Source organism: Pongo pygmaeus, chromosome 1 (genome assembly GCF_028885625.2).
Source record: "Pongo pygmaeus isolate AG05252 chromosome 1, NHGRI_mPonPyg2-v2.0_pri, whole genome shotgun sequence".
Lineage (NCBI taxonomy): Eukaryota > Metazoa > Chordata > Mammalia > Primates > Hominidae > Pongo > Pongo pygmaeus.
Genome location: NC_072373.2, coordinates 96335540 through 96352383, shown reverse-complemented (window position 1 = coordinate 96352383; position 16844 = coordinate 96335540). Strand labels below are relative to the sequence as shown.

The 16844-nt window shown below is 43.8% G+C and overlaps 1 protein-coding gene across 2 annotated transcripts in view; it reads right to left on the bottom strand.

The window, feature by feature from the left end:
- The window catches only part of NUP210L (nucleoporin 210 like), a 163136-nt gene that overhangs the window by 15167 nt on the left and 131125 nt on the right, over positions 1-16844 (bottom strand). For both annotated transcript variants that reach the window (XM_054461107.1, XM_054461097.1), the window contains exons 31-35: positions 15243-15418; positions 14258-14475; positions 11071-11207; positions 4409-4535; positions 2158-2307 (exon numbers count right to left, since the gene is read on the bottom strand). In XM_054461107.1, the coding sequence (XP_054317082.1) occupies positions 2158-2307; positions 4409-4535; positions 11071-11207; positions 14258-14475; positions 15243-15418 (808 nt within the window). The remainder of the gene's footprint in view (positions 1-2157; positions 2308-4408; positions 4536-11070; positions 11208-14257; positions 14476-15242; positions 15419-16844) is intronic.

The following is a 16844-nucleotide window of genomic DNA, read 5'->3' as shown; positions in this document are numbered from 1 at the left end:
TCGGCCTCCCAAAGTGCTGGGACTACAGGCATGAGCCACCGCGCCCGGCCTTATTTATTTATTTTTGAGACGGAGTCTTGCTCTGTTGCCTAGGCTGGAGTGCAGTGGCACGATCTCGGCTCACTGTAACCTCTGCCTCCTGGATTCAAGTGATTCTCCTGCCTTAGCCTCCCGAGTAGCTGGGGATACAGGTGCCTGCCACCATGCCTGGCTAATTTTTGTGTTTTTAGCAGAGATGGGGTTTCACCATGTTGGCCAGGCTGGTCTCAAACTCCTGACCTCAAGTGATTTGTCCGCCACAGCCTCCCAAAGTGCTGGGATTACGAGTGTGAGCCACTGCACCCGGCCTGATTTATTTTTTCATCAATAAATTGAAGTCACAAACATATATGTGTCTACCCTGTAACTCATCACCTAGTAGGGTAACACTAAAAGTTAAAAGCTTTAGGCTGGACATGGTGGTTCATGCCTATAATCCCAGCACTTTGGGAGGCCGAGGTGGATCACTTGAGGCTAAGAGTTTGAGACCAGCCTGAGCAACATAGGGAAACCCTGTCCCTACACAAACAAACAAACAAGCAAACAAAATAAAGAAACAAAAATGGCTGGGCATGGTGGCTCACGCCTGTAATCCCAACACTTTGGGATGCTGAGGCGGGTGGATCACGAGGTCAGGAGTTCGAGACCAGCCTGACCAACATTGTGAAACCCCCATCTCTATTAAAAATACAAAAATTATCTGGGCGTGGTGACACACGCCTGTAATCCCAGCTACTCAGGAGGCTGAGGCAGGAGAATAGCTTGTAACCGGGAGGCAGAGGTGTAGTGAGCTGAGATCGTGCCACTGCACTCCAGTCTGGGAGACAGAGTAAGGCTCTGTCTCAAAAACAAAACAAAACAAAAAAACAAACAAACCAAAAATTACTTTACTTTTCTTTGTAACGCCACATCTTCTCCTGCTATCAGGTATTATAAACAGTTTGCTGAATGAACCTTCCTTCAGTGGTTGCTCATGACCCAAACCATTCAGACTGTCTGATCTAGCATTAGAGGTTGTTTCATGATGAAGCACTACCTTATTTATACCTTACATTTTTTTTTTTTTTTTTTTTTTTGAGATGAAGTCTTGCTCTGTCGCCCAGTCTGGAGCGCAGTGGTGTGATTTTGGCTCATTGCAACTTCCATCTCCTGGTTCAGGCAATTCTCCCTGCCTCAGTCTCCCCAATAGTTGGGATTACAGGTGCCTCCCACCACGCCTGGCTAATTTTTGTATTTTTAGTAGAGATGGGGTTTCATCATGTTGGCCAGGCTGGTCTCCGAAGCCCTGACCTCAGGTGATCCGCCTGCCTCGGCCTCCCAAAGTACTGGGATTACAGGTGTGAGCCACTGCGCCTGGCCCCTATACCTTACATTTGATATGAATCCTTTCATTTTTAGATTAGCTGATTTACATAAAGTCGTCCTAACATCATGCCTATTTCCACTTTCCACTTGTTAATCCTATTCTTTTATTTGGAATATCTTTCAATTCAACAAAACATCCAAACAGTGTGCTACATGCTGGGAATGAAAGATAAATGAGACAATGCAGAGCCTCACAGAGTTAATGGGGACTAACAAGAAAATAGTAAATTATAATAGAAAAGCACAGGGTATTCTAGGAGGCATGTGTTAAAACTTATTTGAATAGGGCTGGGGGCAGTGGCTTAACACCTGTAATTCCAGCACTTTGGGAGGCTGAGGCAGGAGGATTGCTTGAGGCCAGGAGTTTGAGACCAGCCTGGGCAATATAGGAAGATCCTGTCGCTCTTAAAAAAAAAAAAAAAAAAGGCCTGATGGCATGTGCCTGTAGTCCTAGCTACTCAGGAGGCTGAGGCAGGGGGATTGCTTGAGTCTAGGAGTTTAAGGTTACAGTGAGCTATGATCACACCATTTCACTCCAGCCTTAGGCAACACAGCAAGACCCTGTCTAAAAAAAAAAAAAAAAAAAAAAAAAAAGAGAGAGTTGAATGGGTTGAACAAAAATGTTGCCTGACAAAGATTCCACAGTTATATATCAGATGAAACTACAGATATAAATGCAATCCAATAAGAATGGGACAATTATACAAATAGATAAACAGAATGGGGAAACCAGATTCAACTGGTGTAACCTACCTTTCTCCATACTGAAATCTGAATGGACGTGAAAGACTTTACTTGCTGGAATGTCTAGCAAAGTATTACTGAACTGTACATGGCACAGCATGAGGGTCGCTGGAAGAAGTACTTTTGTAATGGCCAAGGCCTGGTTTGGAGTACAGAATCCTGAAAAGCAGAAAAGAGGTAAATAGCTTTGTCACTAACAAGAATTTGTAAAAAGACAGACCATTATATGGAGGCAATTTTGGAGCATAAAAAAACATAAGCAAGAAAGAGGGTCAGTTATGGCTGGTTTGCCCACCTCTGCTTCAATCAAGGTGAAAGAATAGTGTGAGACCCTCGCATTCTAATTTGTGAATGACTACAGTGGGGCTTCCATTATCAATGTCATACATAGGTGGTGTCTTTTTTCAAAGATTTTTTTTGAAAAATCTTTGAGATGAAGTCTTGCTCTGTCGCCCAGTCTGGAATGCAGTGGTGTGATTTTGGCTCATTGCAACTTCCATCTGCCGGTTCAGGCAATTCTCCCTGCCTCAGTCTCCCCAGTAGTTGGGATTACAGGTGCCTCCCACCACTCCTGGCATCAGTGGGAGTAAGATAGATTACAGGGAAGTTAGAAATCTATTAAAAATAGGCCAGGCGCGGTGGCTCACAGCTGTAATCCCAGCACTTTGGGAGGCCAAGGCAGGAGGATCACCTGAGGTCGGGAGTTCAAGACCAGCTTGACCAACATGGAGAAACCCCATCTCTACTAAAAATACAAAATTAGCTGGGGGGTAGTGGCGCATGCCTGTGATCCCAGCTACTCGGGAGGCCGAGGCAGGAGAATTGCTTGAACTCAGGAGGCAGAAGTTGCAGTGAGCCGAGATTGCACCATTGCACTCCAGCCTTGGCAACAAGAGTGAAACTCTGTCTCAAATAAATAAATAAATAAATAAAAATAAAGCAGTACAGTTGGGAGGTAGCTTTTAGGTCTAGGAGAATTTGTTTTTCATATACAATGTTGTAATACAATTACAATATAATTCAAGCCCCAAATCCCTAGAACTTCATCACAAGTGGTGCCTTAAGAGGAATCATATAGACAGCAAGAAGTGGACTGTTGTTATCATTGGGTCAGCTGCAATGAGTGGCATTCTTCTTGAAAAATCTTCAGCAAAATCAAAGGGACTGATGCATGAGGTTTCTCAGTAAAATAAGTAGTGATTTTAGAAAGATTCTGGGGAATAAAACGTCAGTCTGTTGGCCAGGCACGGTGGCTGGATTTTTTTTTTTTTGAGATGGAGTCTTGCTCTGTCGCCCAGGCTAGAGTGCAGTGGCACAATCTCAGCTCACTGCAAACTCTGTCTCCCGGGTTCAAGCAATTCTCCTGCCTCAGCCTCCCGAGTAGCTGGGATTACAGGCTCCCGCCACTGTACCCGGCTAATTTTTGTATTTTTAGTAGAGACGGGGTTTCATCATCTTAGCCAGGCTGGTCTCGAACTCCTGACCTCATGATCCACCCGCCTAGGCTTCCCAAAGTGCTGGGATTACAGGTGTGAGCCACCGCGCCCAGCCGTCTCTATTTTTTTTTTTTTTTTTGAGAGATGGGGTCTTGCTTTGTTGCCCAGGCTGGTCTCAAACTCTTTGCCTCAAGCGATCCTCCCACCACAGCCTCCTAAATAATTGGGATTACAGGCATGAGCCACCACTCCAGAGTCCTAAAATTATATTAAGTTTTTTTTTTTTTTTTTTTTTTTTTTTTTTTTTTTGAGATGGAATCTCACTCTGTCGCCCAGGCTGGAGTCCAGTGGTGCAATCTCGGCTTACTCTAACCTCCGCTTCCCGGGTTCAAGCAATTATCTTGCCTCAGCCTCCAAGTAGCTGGGATTACAGGCACACGCCACCATACCCAGCTAGTTTTTGTATTTTTAGTAGAGACGGGGTTTCACCATGTTGGTCAGGCTGGTCTTGAACTCCCGACCTCAGGTGATCTGCCTGCCTTGGCCTCCCAAAGTGCTGGGATTACAGGTGTGAGCCACTGCGCCTGGCCTAAAATTTGTATTTTTAAAACTAGAAAGACAATAGTGACTAGGATGAGCCTATTTTAAAACCTTAGTCTAGTCATAATTTCTGAGGTCTCATAGAGCTCTGTGATTTATTTGTCAAGATGGAGTCAGTTTTGAAATAAAAAGAAAATCTGGATTACTAATCCAAAGGGATAAATGAATTGAGGAAAAATGAGAAAGATAGGAACAATCACTGAAACCATGAAGAGATTCCTGACCTTTAAGATTGACACCATTTCTGCCAGTGGTGATGAAGAGCTTGAATACAGTTGAATTGAGGGTATTGGTGAGATAAGTCTTGAGGTCATAACTGAGCATTAATCTTGATGATGCATTGACCACCACCTGTCAGCAAATCAAAGGAAAATCTGCACCTAAGTTCCTAGAGAATCCGATTCCTTCCAGATCCACCCCTCATAACTTATTTAACCAAGAGTATCTGTTTCACACAAGTACAAATTCCATCTCATGACCACATATTTGAGAACAACAAAATCTGTTTACCTTTGAAGACAAAATAACTTTTTTTTTTTTTGAATCAGGGTCTTGCTCTGTCACCCAGGCTGGAGTACAGTGGCATGATCATGGCCGACTGAAGCCTCAAATTCCTAGGCTCAAGCAATCCTCCTGCCTCAGCCTCTAGAGAAGCTGGGACTACACGTATGTGTCACCATGCCTAACCAACAAAAGATGGGGTCGGCCGGGCGCGGTGGCTCACGTCTGTTATCCCAGCACTGGGAGGCCGAGGTGGGTGGATCACCTGAGGTCAGGAGTTCCAGACTGGCCTGACCAACATGGAGAAACCCCGCCTCTACTAAAAAAAACACAAAATTAGCCGGGCTTGGTGGTGCATGCCTGTAATCCCAGCTACTTGGGAGGCTGAGGCAGGAGAATTGTTTGAACCTGGGAGGCAGAGGTTGCAGTGAGCCAAGACTGCGCCATTACACTCCAGCCTGGGCAACAAGAGTGAAACTCTGAATCAAAAAAAAAAAAAGACAGGGTCTCGGCCAGGCGCAGTGGCTCAGAGCAAGACTCTGAAAAAAAAAAAAAAGACGGGGTCTCACTATGTTGCGCCAGGTGGTCTCGAACTCCTGGCCACAAGCCATCCTTCCACCTTGGCCTCCCAAAGTGCTGAGATTACAGGCATAAACTACCCTGCCCAGCCCAAACTAACATTTTTTCTAGAAGGAAGTCCTGGGTCCAATTATTCCTTCAGACATATCTTCCCTTTGTATGACTCCCTATTAAAATGCCTTTGAGGCCAGGTGCGGTGGCTCACGCCTGTAATCCCAGCACTCTGGGAGGCTGAGGCGGGTGGATCACTTGAGGTCAGGAGTTTGAGACCAGCCTGGCCAGCATGGCGAAACCCCACCTCTACTAAAAATACAAAAATTAGCCAGGCATGTTGGAGCGTGCCTGTAATCCCAGCTACCAGGGAGGCTGAGGCAGGAGAATCGCTTGAACTCAGGAGGTGGAGTCTGCAGTGAGCTGAGATTGTGCCATTGCACTCCAGCCTGGGCGACAGAGTGAGACTCCATCTCAAAAAAACAAAACAAAACAAACAAACAAAGAAAAGCAAAAAAACACACACAAAAAAACCTAAAACAACTGCAACTTTCTTTAGGACATTTTCTCTTTGTCTCCAGTTGCATATAATCTCAATCTTTTCTGAAACTTCAAAGTACATTGTTTTTTCTCAAGAATACTTGTACTATTCTGCCTTATATTGTAAGTTTTTTTTGTTTGTTTGTTTGTTTTGAGATGGAGTCTTGCTCTGTCACCCAGGCTACAGTGCACTGGTGCAATTTCGGCTCACTGCAGCCTCTGCCTCCCGGGTTCCAGCAGTTCTCCTGCTTCAGCCTCCCAAGTAGCTGGGATTACAGGCACGTGCCACCACACCTGGCTAATTTTTGTATCTTTAGTAGAGACGGGATTTCACCATGTTGGCCAGGCTGGTCTCGAACTCCTGACCTCAAGTGATCCACTGACCTCGGCCTCTAAAAGTGCTGGGATTACAGGTGTGAGCCACCATGCCCAGCCCTTAATATTTTAAATTTAAATGCAATATACTCTACATTCTCCTTAGTATTACCACACGTTTTTTAAATTCAAGAACCTTAAAACCAAGTTAGTTACATTAATAGCTTAATAAAGAAAGGAGTTTTGTCTTTTTCATATTTGTATTTCTGGAGGCCAGCACAATGCCTGACACTTAATAGGCTTTAATGAGTATCTGCTAATTAGTGAATAATTAAATGAGGATTCTATGAAGTACCCAAATTAGAATAGGAGTGACCTTTTGACTTCCCTGTAGCATCTAACACCACAACTATTTCCTCCTTTGCCTTCTATGACACTGTTTCTCTTTGCTTTTCTGGTTCTTAATCCCTTCTCAGTCTCTTTTTCTAGTACTCTTTTCATGCTACCTCTGTCCTTGAACCTCTTATCTGCTTATGATACAAGTTCTTTTTGGATGTTATCTAAATTTTCCCTCTCTACCCTTATTAATTTTGTATTGAAGTTACCCTGATTTATTCATTAGTCTTCAAACACAACATGTACTTTTATTTGCCTATTGTAATTATTTGTGCCATGTATGTAATTGTTTATGTCACCACTAGACTATGAGCTCCTTAAAAGAAGGCACCAGATACCATGTGCACACATATTGAGTAACTTACTCATCTATAAAGTTGGGGCCGGGTGCAGTGACTCACATCTGTAATCCCAGCACTTTGGGAGACTGAGGCAGGCAGATCATTTGAGGCCAGGAGTTTGACACCAGCTGGCCAACATGGCAAAACCCTGTCTCTACTAAAAATACAAAAATTAGCTGGGTGTGATGGCACACACCTGTAGTCCTAGCTACTTGGGAGGCTGAGGCACGAGAATTGCTTGAACCTGGAAGGTGGAGGTTGCAGTTACCAGAGATTGTGCCACTGCATCCAGCCTGGGCAACAGAGTGAGATTCTGTTATAAAAATAAATAAATAAATAAATAAATAAAACAAAGTTGGGAAAATACTTTTTTTCTTTAACTTTTATTTTAAGTTCCAGGGTACATGTGCAGGATGTGCAGGTTTGTTACATAGGTTAATGTGTGCCATGGTGGTTTGCTGCATAGATCAACCTGTCACCCAGGTATTAAGCCCAGCATCCATTAGTTATTCTTCCTGATGCTTTCCCTCCCTCCATGCCCCACATATTTATTTTGCAGAGTTAAAAGTGATACAATTAAAAGTGATAGGTGTACTGGATGTTAAAAAAAAAAAAGACTGGGTTAGATGTGGTGGCACACACCTGTAATCCCAGCACTTCAGGAGGCTGAGGCAGGTAAAACACTTGAGCCCAGGAGTTCGAGATCAGCCTGGGCAACAGGGTGAAACCCCATCTATCCAAAAATGCAAAAAATTGGCTGGGCACAGTGTCTCATGCCTGTAATCTCAGCACTTTGGGAGGCTGAGGTGGGCAGCTCATTTGAGGTCAGGAGTTTGAGACAAGCCTGGCCAACATGGTGAAACCCTGTCACTACTAAAATACAAAAATTAGCTGGGTGTGGTGGCAGGTGCCTGTAATCCCAGCTACTTGGGAGGCTGAGGTAGGAGAATTGCTTGAATCCAGGAGGCAAAGGTTGCAGTGAGCTGAGATTCAGCCACTACATTCCAGCTTGGGTGACAGAGTGAGACTCTGTCTCAAAACACACACACACACACACACCCCCCCCCCACAAAATTAGCCGAGTGTGGTGGTGTGCACCTGTGGTCCCAGCTACTCGGGAGACTGAGGTGGGAGGATCACTTGAGCCTAGGAGGTGGAGGCTGCAGTGATCTGAGATCGCACCACTGCACTCCAGCCTGGGTGACACAGCAAGACCCTGTCTCAAAAAATAAATAAATTAATTAATTAAAATAAATTAAAAAAAATAGATGGCCAGGCACAGTGGCTTATGCCTATAATCCCAGCACTTTGGGAAGCTGAGGCAGAAAGATCACCTGAATCCAGGAGTTTGAGACCAGCCTGGACAACATAGCGAGACCCTGTGTCTGCAAAAAAATAAAAATAATTAGCCAGGTATGCTGGCACACACTTGTGGTCCTGCTACTTTGGAGGCTGAGGCAGGAGGATGGCTTGAACCCAGGAGTTTGAGGCTGCAGTGAGCCATGATTGCGTCATTGTATTCCAGCCTGGGCAACAGTGAGACACTGTCTCTTAAAAAAAAAAAAAAAAAGATGAGAAGTGCCAAGCCCATAGTAGATACACAAAAAGTTATAGCTACCATGTTTGAGGAATGAAAAAAGAGGAACAAAGAAGTGCTTTGGGCAAAGAGGAAGGAGACATTACATATATTTAAGAAGGGAATAGAAAATATTTCATTAAAAAAAATCCCTTTACTTGTTTACCTATCTCACCTACTCAAGAATATTACTCCCTCCAGCAATCCTCTGACTTACATCAAATTTTGTTTCCACTGAATCATTCCCAATCCACTATTTCTCTCATTAAAAAAAAAAAAAATCCACAAAACAAACTCTTAACCCCAACTCCTTAAAAGAGCTTTCTATATTCACTGTCTCCAAGTCCTTTTCTCCAATTCTCCAATCAAACATTCATTCAAGTCACTCTGTCTGGGTGCAGTGGCTCACGCCTGTAATCCTAGCACTTTGGGAGGCCGAGGCAGGCCTGTCAATTGAGCTCAGGAGTTCGAGACCAGCCTGGGCAACATGGTGAAATGCCATCTCTATCAAAAATACAAAACAAAACAAAAAAATTAGCTGGGCATGGCGGCATGCACCTGTAGTCCCAGCTACTAGGGAGGCTGCAGTGGGAGGATAGCTTGAGCCCAGGAAGCAGAGGTTGCAGTGAGCTGAGATCACACCACTGCATTTCAGCCTGGGCAACAGGGCGATACTCCATCTCAAAAAAAAATAAAATAAAAAAATAAAGCCTGGGTGCAGTGGCAGCTCATGCCTATAATCCCAGCAATTTGGGAGGCCGAGGCGAGCAGATCATACGAGGCCAGTACGAGACCATCCTGGCCAACATGGTGAAACCCTGTCTCTACTAAAAATACAAAAATTAGCCGGGGGTAGTGGCACGTACCTGTAATCCCAGCTACTCAGGAGGCTGAGGCATGAGAATTGCTTGAACTCGGGAGGCAGATGTTGCAGTGAGCCAAAATTAAACCATTGCTCTCCAGCCTGGGCGACAGAGCAAGATTCTATCTCCAACAACAACCACAACAACAACAACAACAACAAAAGGGGGCTCAGGTCACTTTGCTGAAGCTACTCAACAAAGTCACTTGCACCAGTCTCCATACTGCAAAAACCATCAGTCATTTCTCAATTTTCAGCTTAACCCATTAATAGTAATGATGGTTGATCACTCCCTCTTTCCTTGAAATACTTTCTTCATTTGCCTTCCAGGATACCCATATCTCTAGATTTTCCTCCCATTTCACTGGTTGTTTCTTTTTTTTTGAGACAGAGTCTCACTCTGTTGCCCCGGCTGGAGTGCAGTGGCATGATCTCGGCTCACTGCAACCTCCGCCTCCTGGGTTCAAGCGATTCTCCTACCTCAGCCTCCCGAGTAGCTGGGATTACAGGTTTGTGCCACCATGCCCAGCTAATTTTTGTATTTTTAGTAGAGATGGGGTTTCACCATGTTGGTCAGGCTGGGTCTCGAACTTCTGACCTTGTGATCCGCCTGCCTTGGCTTCCCAAGGTGCTGGGATTAGAGGCGTGAGCCACGGCGCTAAGCCCGGTTGTTTCTTATAAGTCTTTCTTATTGGTTCTTCTCTCAGAGCTCCCTTTTTCCCTTTTGTTTCTTTCTTTTTCCATTTGCCACTAATCAAAAGGCAATCAGAACTCTTAAGATTGAAGTGCTCCCAGAACTTAGTACTTAGATCTTTTTTCTTTTTCTTTTTTTTTTTTTTTTTGAGAGCGACTCTCACTCTGTTGCCCAGGCTGGAGTACAGTGGCTTGATGTCAGCTCACTGCAACCTCCACCTCCCAGGTTCAAGAGATTCTCGTGCTTCGGCCTCCCGAGTAGCTGGGACTACAGATGTGAGCCACCAGGCCCGGCTAATTTTTGTATTTTTAGTAGTGGTGGGGTTTCACCATGTTGGCCAGGCTGGTCTCGAACTCCTGACCTCAGGTGATCCTCCCACTTTGGCTTCCCAAAGTGCTGGAATTACAGATGTGAGCCACTGCGCCTGGCCTTTTTTCTATTTTACATTCATTCTTTTGGTATCTAATGGCCTTAAATATCTCTATTCCAATGACTCCCAGACTTTTATATCCAGCAACATCAACATATCCAGTTGACATTTAATAGACATATCCAATTTTACATATCCAAAGCTGACTGTTTTTCCCTCCAAAACTGTTCCACCTACAGTCTTCCCCATTTCAGTTGACGGTAGTGCTGTCCTTTCAGCTGTTCAACCAAAAACCTGAATCATTCTGGATTTTCTTATGTTCTAGATATAATCTGTGAGGAAATTCTATTGGCTCTACCTATAAAATATACCTAGAATCTGATCAACTTCTTATCACCTCCTCTGTCACCACCCTGATCTGCCAACATATGTCACCTGGATTACCACAGTAGACTCCCAAATGATCTTTCACCTTCTACCCTGGTGTCTACTCTCTAGTGCCAACCAGTACCCACAGTGATCTCTTAAAACACAGGTAATCATTCTGCTGGTTAAGAATCCTAAGCACTGTTTAGCTTTGTGTTCCAATAAAGTTCGCTGGCTGGCTTTATATCTGTTTTATGAGTGTATTTCCTTTCCTAGGATGTATTTTCTCTATGCATATCCTCATATGTGGCAATAGTCACCCTAGTCTCTTAAACTCTGGTACAGTTATGTTTACCTCTCGATATGTTTTCACTACTCCTGGGATGTCATGAAAAATCATTGCAGTCCCCGGACTCCTGGCCACTCCTACTCCAGTGACAATGTCTGTCTGTAGAATATTGTCGGCAGAAATCATCCACATCCCAGGTTCACCTAGGAAAAGACAAGAGAAAACACTTGGCTGAAGCCTTTGATATAAATCACTGTAGACTTATTCATACTCCAAATCAGTAAATTTTTCAAGCATGCAGATATCTCTTCCCAGGAGAAACAGCCAGCTTTGAAGATAACTGTTTTCTCAGTGTCAGGTTCCTCTTCATATATCATGCCAGCAAAATAAAGAATCATAAGAAGGGCTATGTAGTTGGAGAATGTAACTGTTCTCCTTAGGAAAAAGAAAAGCTCTTTTTACATACAGGGATAACTTTCTGAATAAATTCTGTTTAGAAGCTGCTAAGGACAAATTTACTTTGAGCTACTGATTGATGACAGCAAGAAGACTGCAAAAAAGTGACTACTGGCAAGAGAAAGGATTTGTTTATTTTGGCTTAAGTCTAAAGATGGCCGAGGAATGCCAAAAACTGGGTTAGAGTTTGTACTTAGCCTGTAGGATTACTGATCCTGGCATATGGCTCTTTCCTTCATTATGTGATGAAGCCTCCCAAAATTCCAGATTGGAAGACTATGGGACAATCCTGTCAAAAATCTAGCTAAAAAGAGTTAAAAATAGGCCGGGCATGGTGGCTCATGTCTGTAATCCCAGCACTTTGGGAGGCCGAGGCTGGAGGATCACCTGAGGTCAGGAGTTCGAGACGAGCCTGACCAACATGGTGAAATCCCATCCTACTAAAAATACAAAAATTAGCCAGGCGTGGTGGCGCATGCCTCTAGTTCCAGCTACTTGAGAGGGTGAGGCAGTAGAACCACTTGAACCCAGAAGGCAGAGGTTGAAGTGAGCCGAGATCACACCATTGCACTCCAGCCTGGGTGATAAGAGTGAAACTCTGTCTCAAACAAACAAACAAACAAAGAGAGGGTAAAAAATACTCTGCTTCATTGACAAGGGATTTATTGACAAATCAGGGGATTGTAACTCTCATTGCCAACCTTAGGTTTAGCTCATTGGTCCTGGATTGCATGTTGGTAGTGGTTGTTTGCAAGTCAGCTGTTATAGCATTGGGGGATTCAGCTGTATAGAGCCCCTTTGTATCAAGGTCCAAAAAATACGTATTCATGTTAAAGCCAGGTCCAACATTTACATCACTTTACCTAAACATATATATCTATAGTTACCAGAAGAGGCTGCAAAGCCAAAGCCATACATTACTACAAGCAGGTCTTACTTGGATGTATACATCCAGGCAGTGTACACTACTTTGGGATATGATATTTGGAAACCCAAAGAATTCACACTCATTTTCTAACCAAACACTGATTTCCTTTTGTTTTTTTTTGAGACACAGCCTGTCATCCAGGCTGGAGTGCAGTAGCGCAATCATAGCTTACTGCAGCCTTGATCTCCTGGGCTCATGCAATCTTCCCACCTCAGCCTCCCAATAGTTGGGACCAAAGGGATATGCCACCACACCGGGATAATTTAATTATTAATTATTATTATTATTATTTTTGAGACAGAGTCTCGCTCCATCACCCAGGCTGGAGTGCAGTGGCATGATCTTGGCTCACTGCAACCTCTGCCTCCTGGGTTCAAGCAATTCTCCTGCCTCAGCCTCCCAAGTAGCTGGGACTACAGGCACGTGCCACCATGCCCGGCTAATTTTTGTATTTTTAGTAGAGACGGGGTTTCACCATGCTGGCCAGGATGGTCTTGAACTCCTGACCTTGTGATCCGCCTGCTTCGGCCTCCCAAAGTGCTGGGGTTACAGGTGTGAGCCACTACACCCGGCCTTAATTTTTGTATTTTTAATAGAAACAGGATTTCACCATGTTAGCCAGGCTGGTCTTGAACTCCTGACTTCAGGTGGTCTGCCTGCCTCGGCCTCCCAAATGTTTTCTATGATTTTATTTTATTTATTTATTTATTTTGAAATGGAGTCTCACTCTGTTGCCAGGCTGGAGTGCAGTGGCACGATCTCGGCTCACTGCAACCTCCAACTCCCAGGTTCAAGCGATTCTCCTGCCTCAGCCTCCCGAGTAGCTGGGACTAGAGGCGTGTGCCACCATGCCCAGCTAATTTCTGTATTTTTAGTAGAGATGGGGTTTCACCATGTTGGCCAGGATGGTCTCGATCTCTTGACCTCGTGATCCCGCCACCTCAGCCTCCCAAAGTGCTGGGATTACAGGCATGGGCCACCGCACCTGGCTTATGATTTTATTTTTAACTCAGTACTTAGGACAGAAATGCTTTGTTTTCAAGAGTATAGTTGGCCAGGGGCCAACCCCTTGTATAAAAAATACAAAAATTAGCCAGGCGTGGTGTTGTGTGCCTGTAGTCCCAGCTACTCGGGAGGCTAAGGCAGGAGACTCACTTGAACCCAGGAGTCAGAGATTGCAGTGAGCCGAGATCACGCCACTGCACTCCAGCCTGAATGACAGAGTGAGACTGTCTCTAAAAAAAAAAAAAAGTATAGTTTATCCAGGTAAAAGAAAAAACCTTATTACAATGATGATATGTTAGGACTTAGGCCTTCAAATGTGCCTCACAAAATAGCATACACATAACTAGTTCTTAGAACTAAAGACTTATTGCCCTTTCCTTCCTTTTATCCTTTACTGTCCTTCAATATAGTAATTACCCTCCTTCAAGAGCTGGGAATGGAGCAGAAGACACAGTACCCTGCACTATCTGCATAATATAAAATAGAGCTATGTATCCAATAGACTCTTGATAAATATTACTGGCTGGCTTCTAATTGGCTGGCTATTGAGTGAAACAGGCATTAAGCTAAAAATTATCAGTAACATTACAAATAATAAAATACTCAAAATTGTTTTCTTTCTCAGAGAGTCCCTCAGATTTTAGATAATTTGGAAAAAAATATTCTAGGGGATTAATTGCTTTCTTGAACTTCTGGCCTTAAGTGACCTCTCCAGCTTAGCCTCCCAAAGGGCTGAGATTATGGGTATAAACCACTACACCAGTCCAAGGGATTAATAACTGCTTTTTTTTTTTTTTTTAAATAACTGCTTTTTAATCCCCACAACTATCAGTTGTAAGGTTGAGAAAGGGGATGTATACATACCATGCTGGCTGACAAGCTGAGTACTGAAGCAGATGATGTCTCCAACAAAGGTAAGCTTGGTGTCTGGCTCAATGGCGTGCTCTACAGCAACAGGAATATAATCTGCCATGCCTGGATGTCTCCGGTCCCAAAGCCCCACAAGTGTCAGCCCTCTGTTCACAGCCTGGGCCATGTAAGTATAATTCTTATTCCCTGGTCCAATAAGCAGCAAGTCATCTCTGCAAGTAGACATTAAAGGTAGAAATCTTTAAAAAGAGACAATAGTTAGAAAATAGTTCTGGGGAACACCCTACCACATTTTATATTCAACAGCTCAGAAGTTCAGAAGGAATTCCACAATAAAGAGTAAGTAAGTATGGGCCAAGGATCAGTCTATTACCTTCATATGTATAGTTCCCAGGAAGGCTTTTTTTTTTTCCAGTAAAGCCTTTTGATAATAATACTCTAGTTAGCTCCCTATGGATCTTTTAGTGAATTATAACTTGACAGATTTAAGATATCCTGAAATTTTTCTTAAGTGACAACTAATACCATTGCCTAAGTCTGGTCTTTTTTTTTTTTAAGACAGTCTTAATTGGTCACCCAGGCTGGGGTGCAGTGGCGCAATCTCTGCTCACTGCAACCTCTGCCTCCTGGGCTCAAGCAATCCTCCCACCTCAGCCTCCCTAGTAGCTGGGACTACAGGCACACACTACCATACCCAGCTAGTTTTTGTATTTTTGTAGAGATGGGGTTTCACCATGTTGTCCAGGCTGGTCTCGAACTCCTGGGCCCAAGTGATCCTCCCTCCTCAGCCTCCCAAAGTGCTGGGATTACAGGTGTGAGCCACCCACCTGGCCTCACTTAAAAAAAATTTTTTTAACAAAAGAAAGATCAAATTCCAAATTCAGAATGTGAGAGGAATTTACTGGAGCTGCTATATAATACTAGCCTAATATGCAAGATTTCTACCATAGTGTCAATACCATTCCTTTGACTTCCATACCTGTTCAGAGCCAGATAAAGCTGAGTATTGTGTGTGTGGAATTTCTCTCCGATACTATTATAAAACTGAACAGTGAAGGTAAGAGACATGCCCAAGGGAAATGCTGACAGGGTCCTTCCTTGGGCTGTGTATAGCTTGGGTTGGCTGCTCACTCGCAGGTATGTCACTGGTGCTACCTGTGGGAGACAAAACCTACTGGTACAGAGAAAGATGCACTGGAGAAGTGCTGCAACCATATTCTGAGACTTATAATCAATGATAAAGAGTGATGTTTCTTTTCCATAGGAAATAGCTTTTGATGTGAGATGACTTAAGTCAGAATGAAAAGAAATATGACAGCATAGCAGCATAGGAAATTCTTTTCTTTTTTTTTTTTGAGACAGAATCTCACTCTGTCACCCAGGCTGGAGTGCAGCGGCGTGATTTTGACTCACTGCAACCTCTGCCTCCCGCGTTCAAGCAATTCTCCTGCCTCAGCCTCCCAGGTAGCTGTGATTACAGGCATCTGCCACCACGCCTGGTTAATTTTTGTATTTTTTGTAGAGACAGGGTTTCACCATGTTGGCCAGGCTGGTCTCAAACTTCTGACCTCAAGTGATCTGCCTGCCTTGGCCTCCCAAAGTGCTGGGATTACAGGCGTGAGCCACTGTGCCCGGCTTGAAATGGGTTTTTAATTTTTTTTTTCTTTTTGAGATGGAATTTCACCCTGTCACCCAGGCTGAAGTGCAGTGGTGCGATCTCAGCTTACTGCAACCTCCGCCTCTTGGGTTCAAGCAATTCTCTGCCTCAGCCTCCTGAGTAGCTGAGATTACAGGTGCCCGCCACAATGCCCAGCTAATTTTTTGTATTTTTAGTAGAGACAGGGGTTTCACCATCTTGGCCAGGTTGGTCTTGAACTCCTGACCTCATGATCCACCCGGCTCGGCCTCCCGAAGTGCTGGGATTGGTGTGAGCCACTGTGCCCAGCCGGGTTTTTAATTTTTAAAGCTGTGGGAATGTGAAGAGAAGCTGGAGCTTTATGAGGAAAGGACTACAATTCATCCATTTCATGCAGAGTGCTCAATATTTATGGTTAAATAATCAATTACTTATCAGGAACACAATCTATATTGTGTTTTCACACTGTAAGAGAGCTGCGATACAGTAAGTGAAGCCCGGGTTTGAATCATAGCTTTATCATTTCATAGCCTCATGTAACTTTTCTGGGTCTCAGGTTTCTTATCAGTTAACAGTTAGATGGGGATAATAATGCCTACCTCATAGGGCTTTTGTGGTAGTTAAAGGTGATAATATACATACAATGACCAACATAGTATATAGTAGATGTTTAATGTCTAAAATTTTTTTTCGTGTTAAGACTAACTTATCTCTGAGATCTTTTCTCAATTTTTTAATTCTTGTAGCAAACCTTAATTTTTTAAAAAGAAACAGATTGTTGCTTTGTTTTCCAGGCTGCAGTGCAGCAGTTCAATCGCAGCACACTGCAGCCTCAAACTCCTAGGTTCGTGTGATCCTCCACCTCAGCGTCCCAAGCAGCTAGGACTGCAGGCATGTGCCACCAAGTCTGGGTATTTTTTTTTTTTTTCATTTTTTGTAGAGATG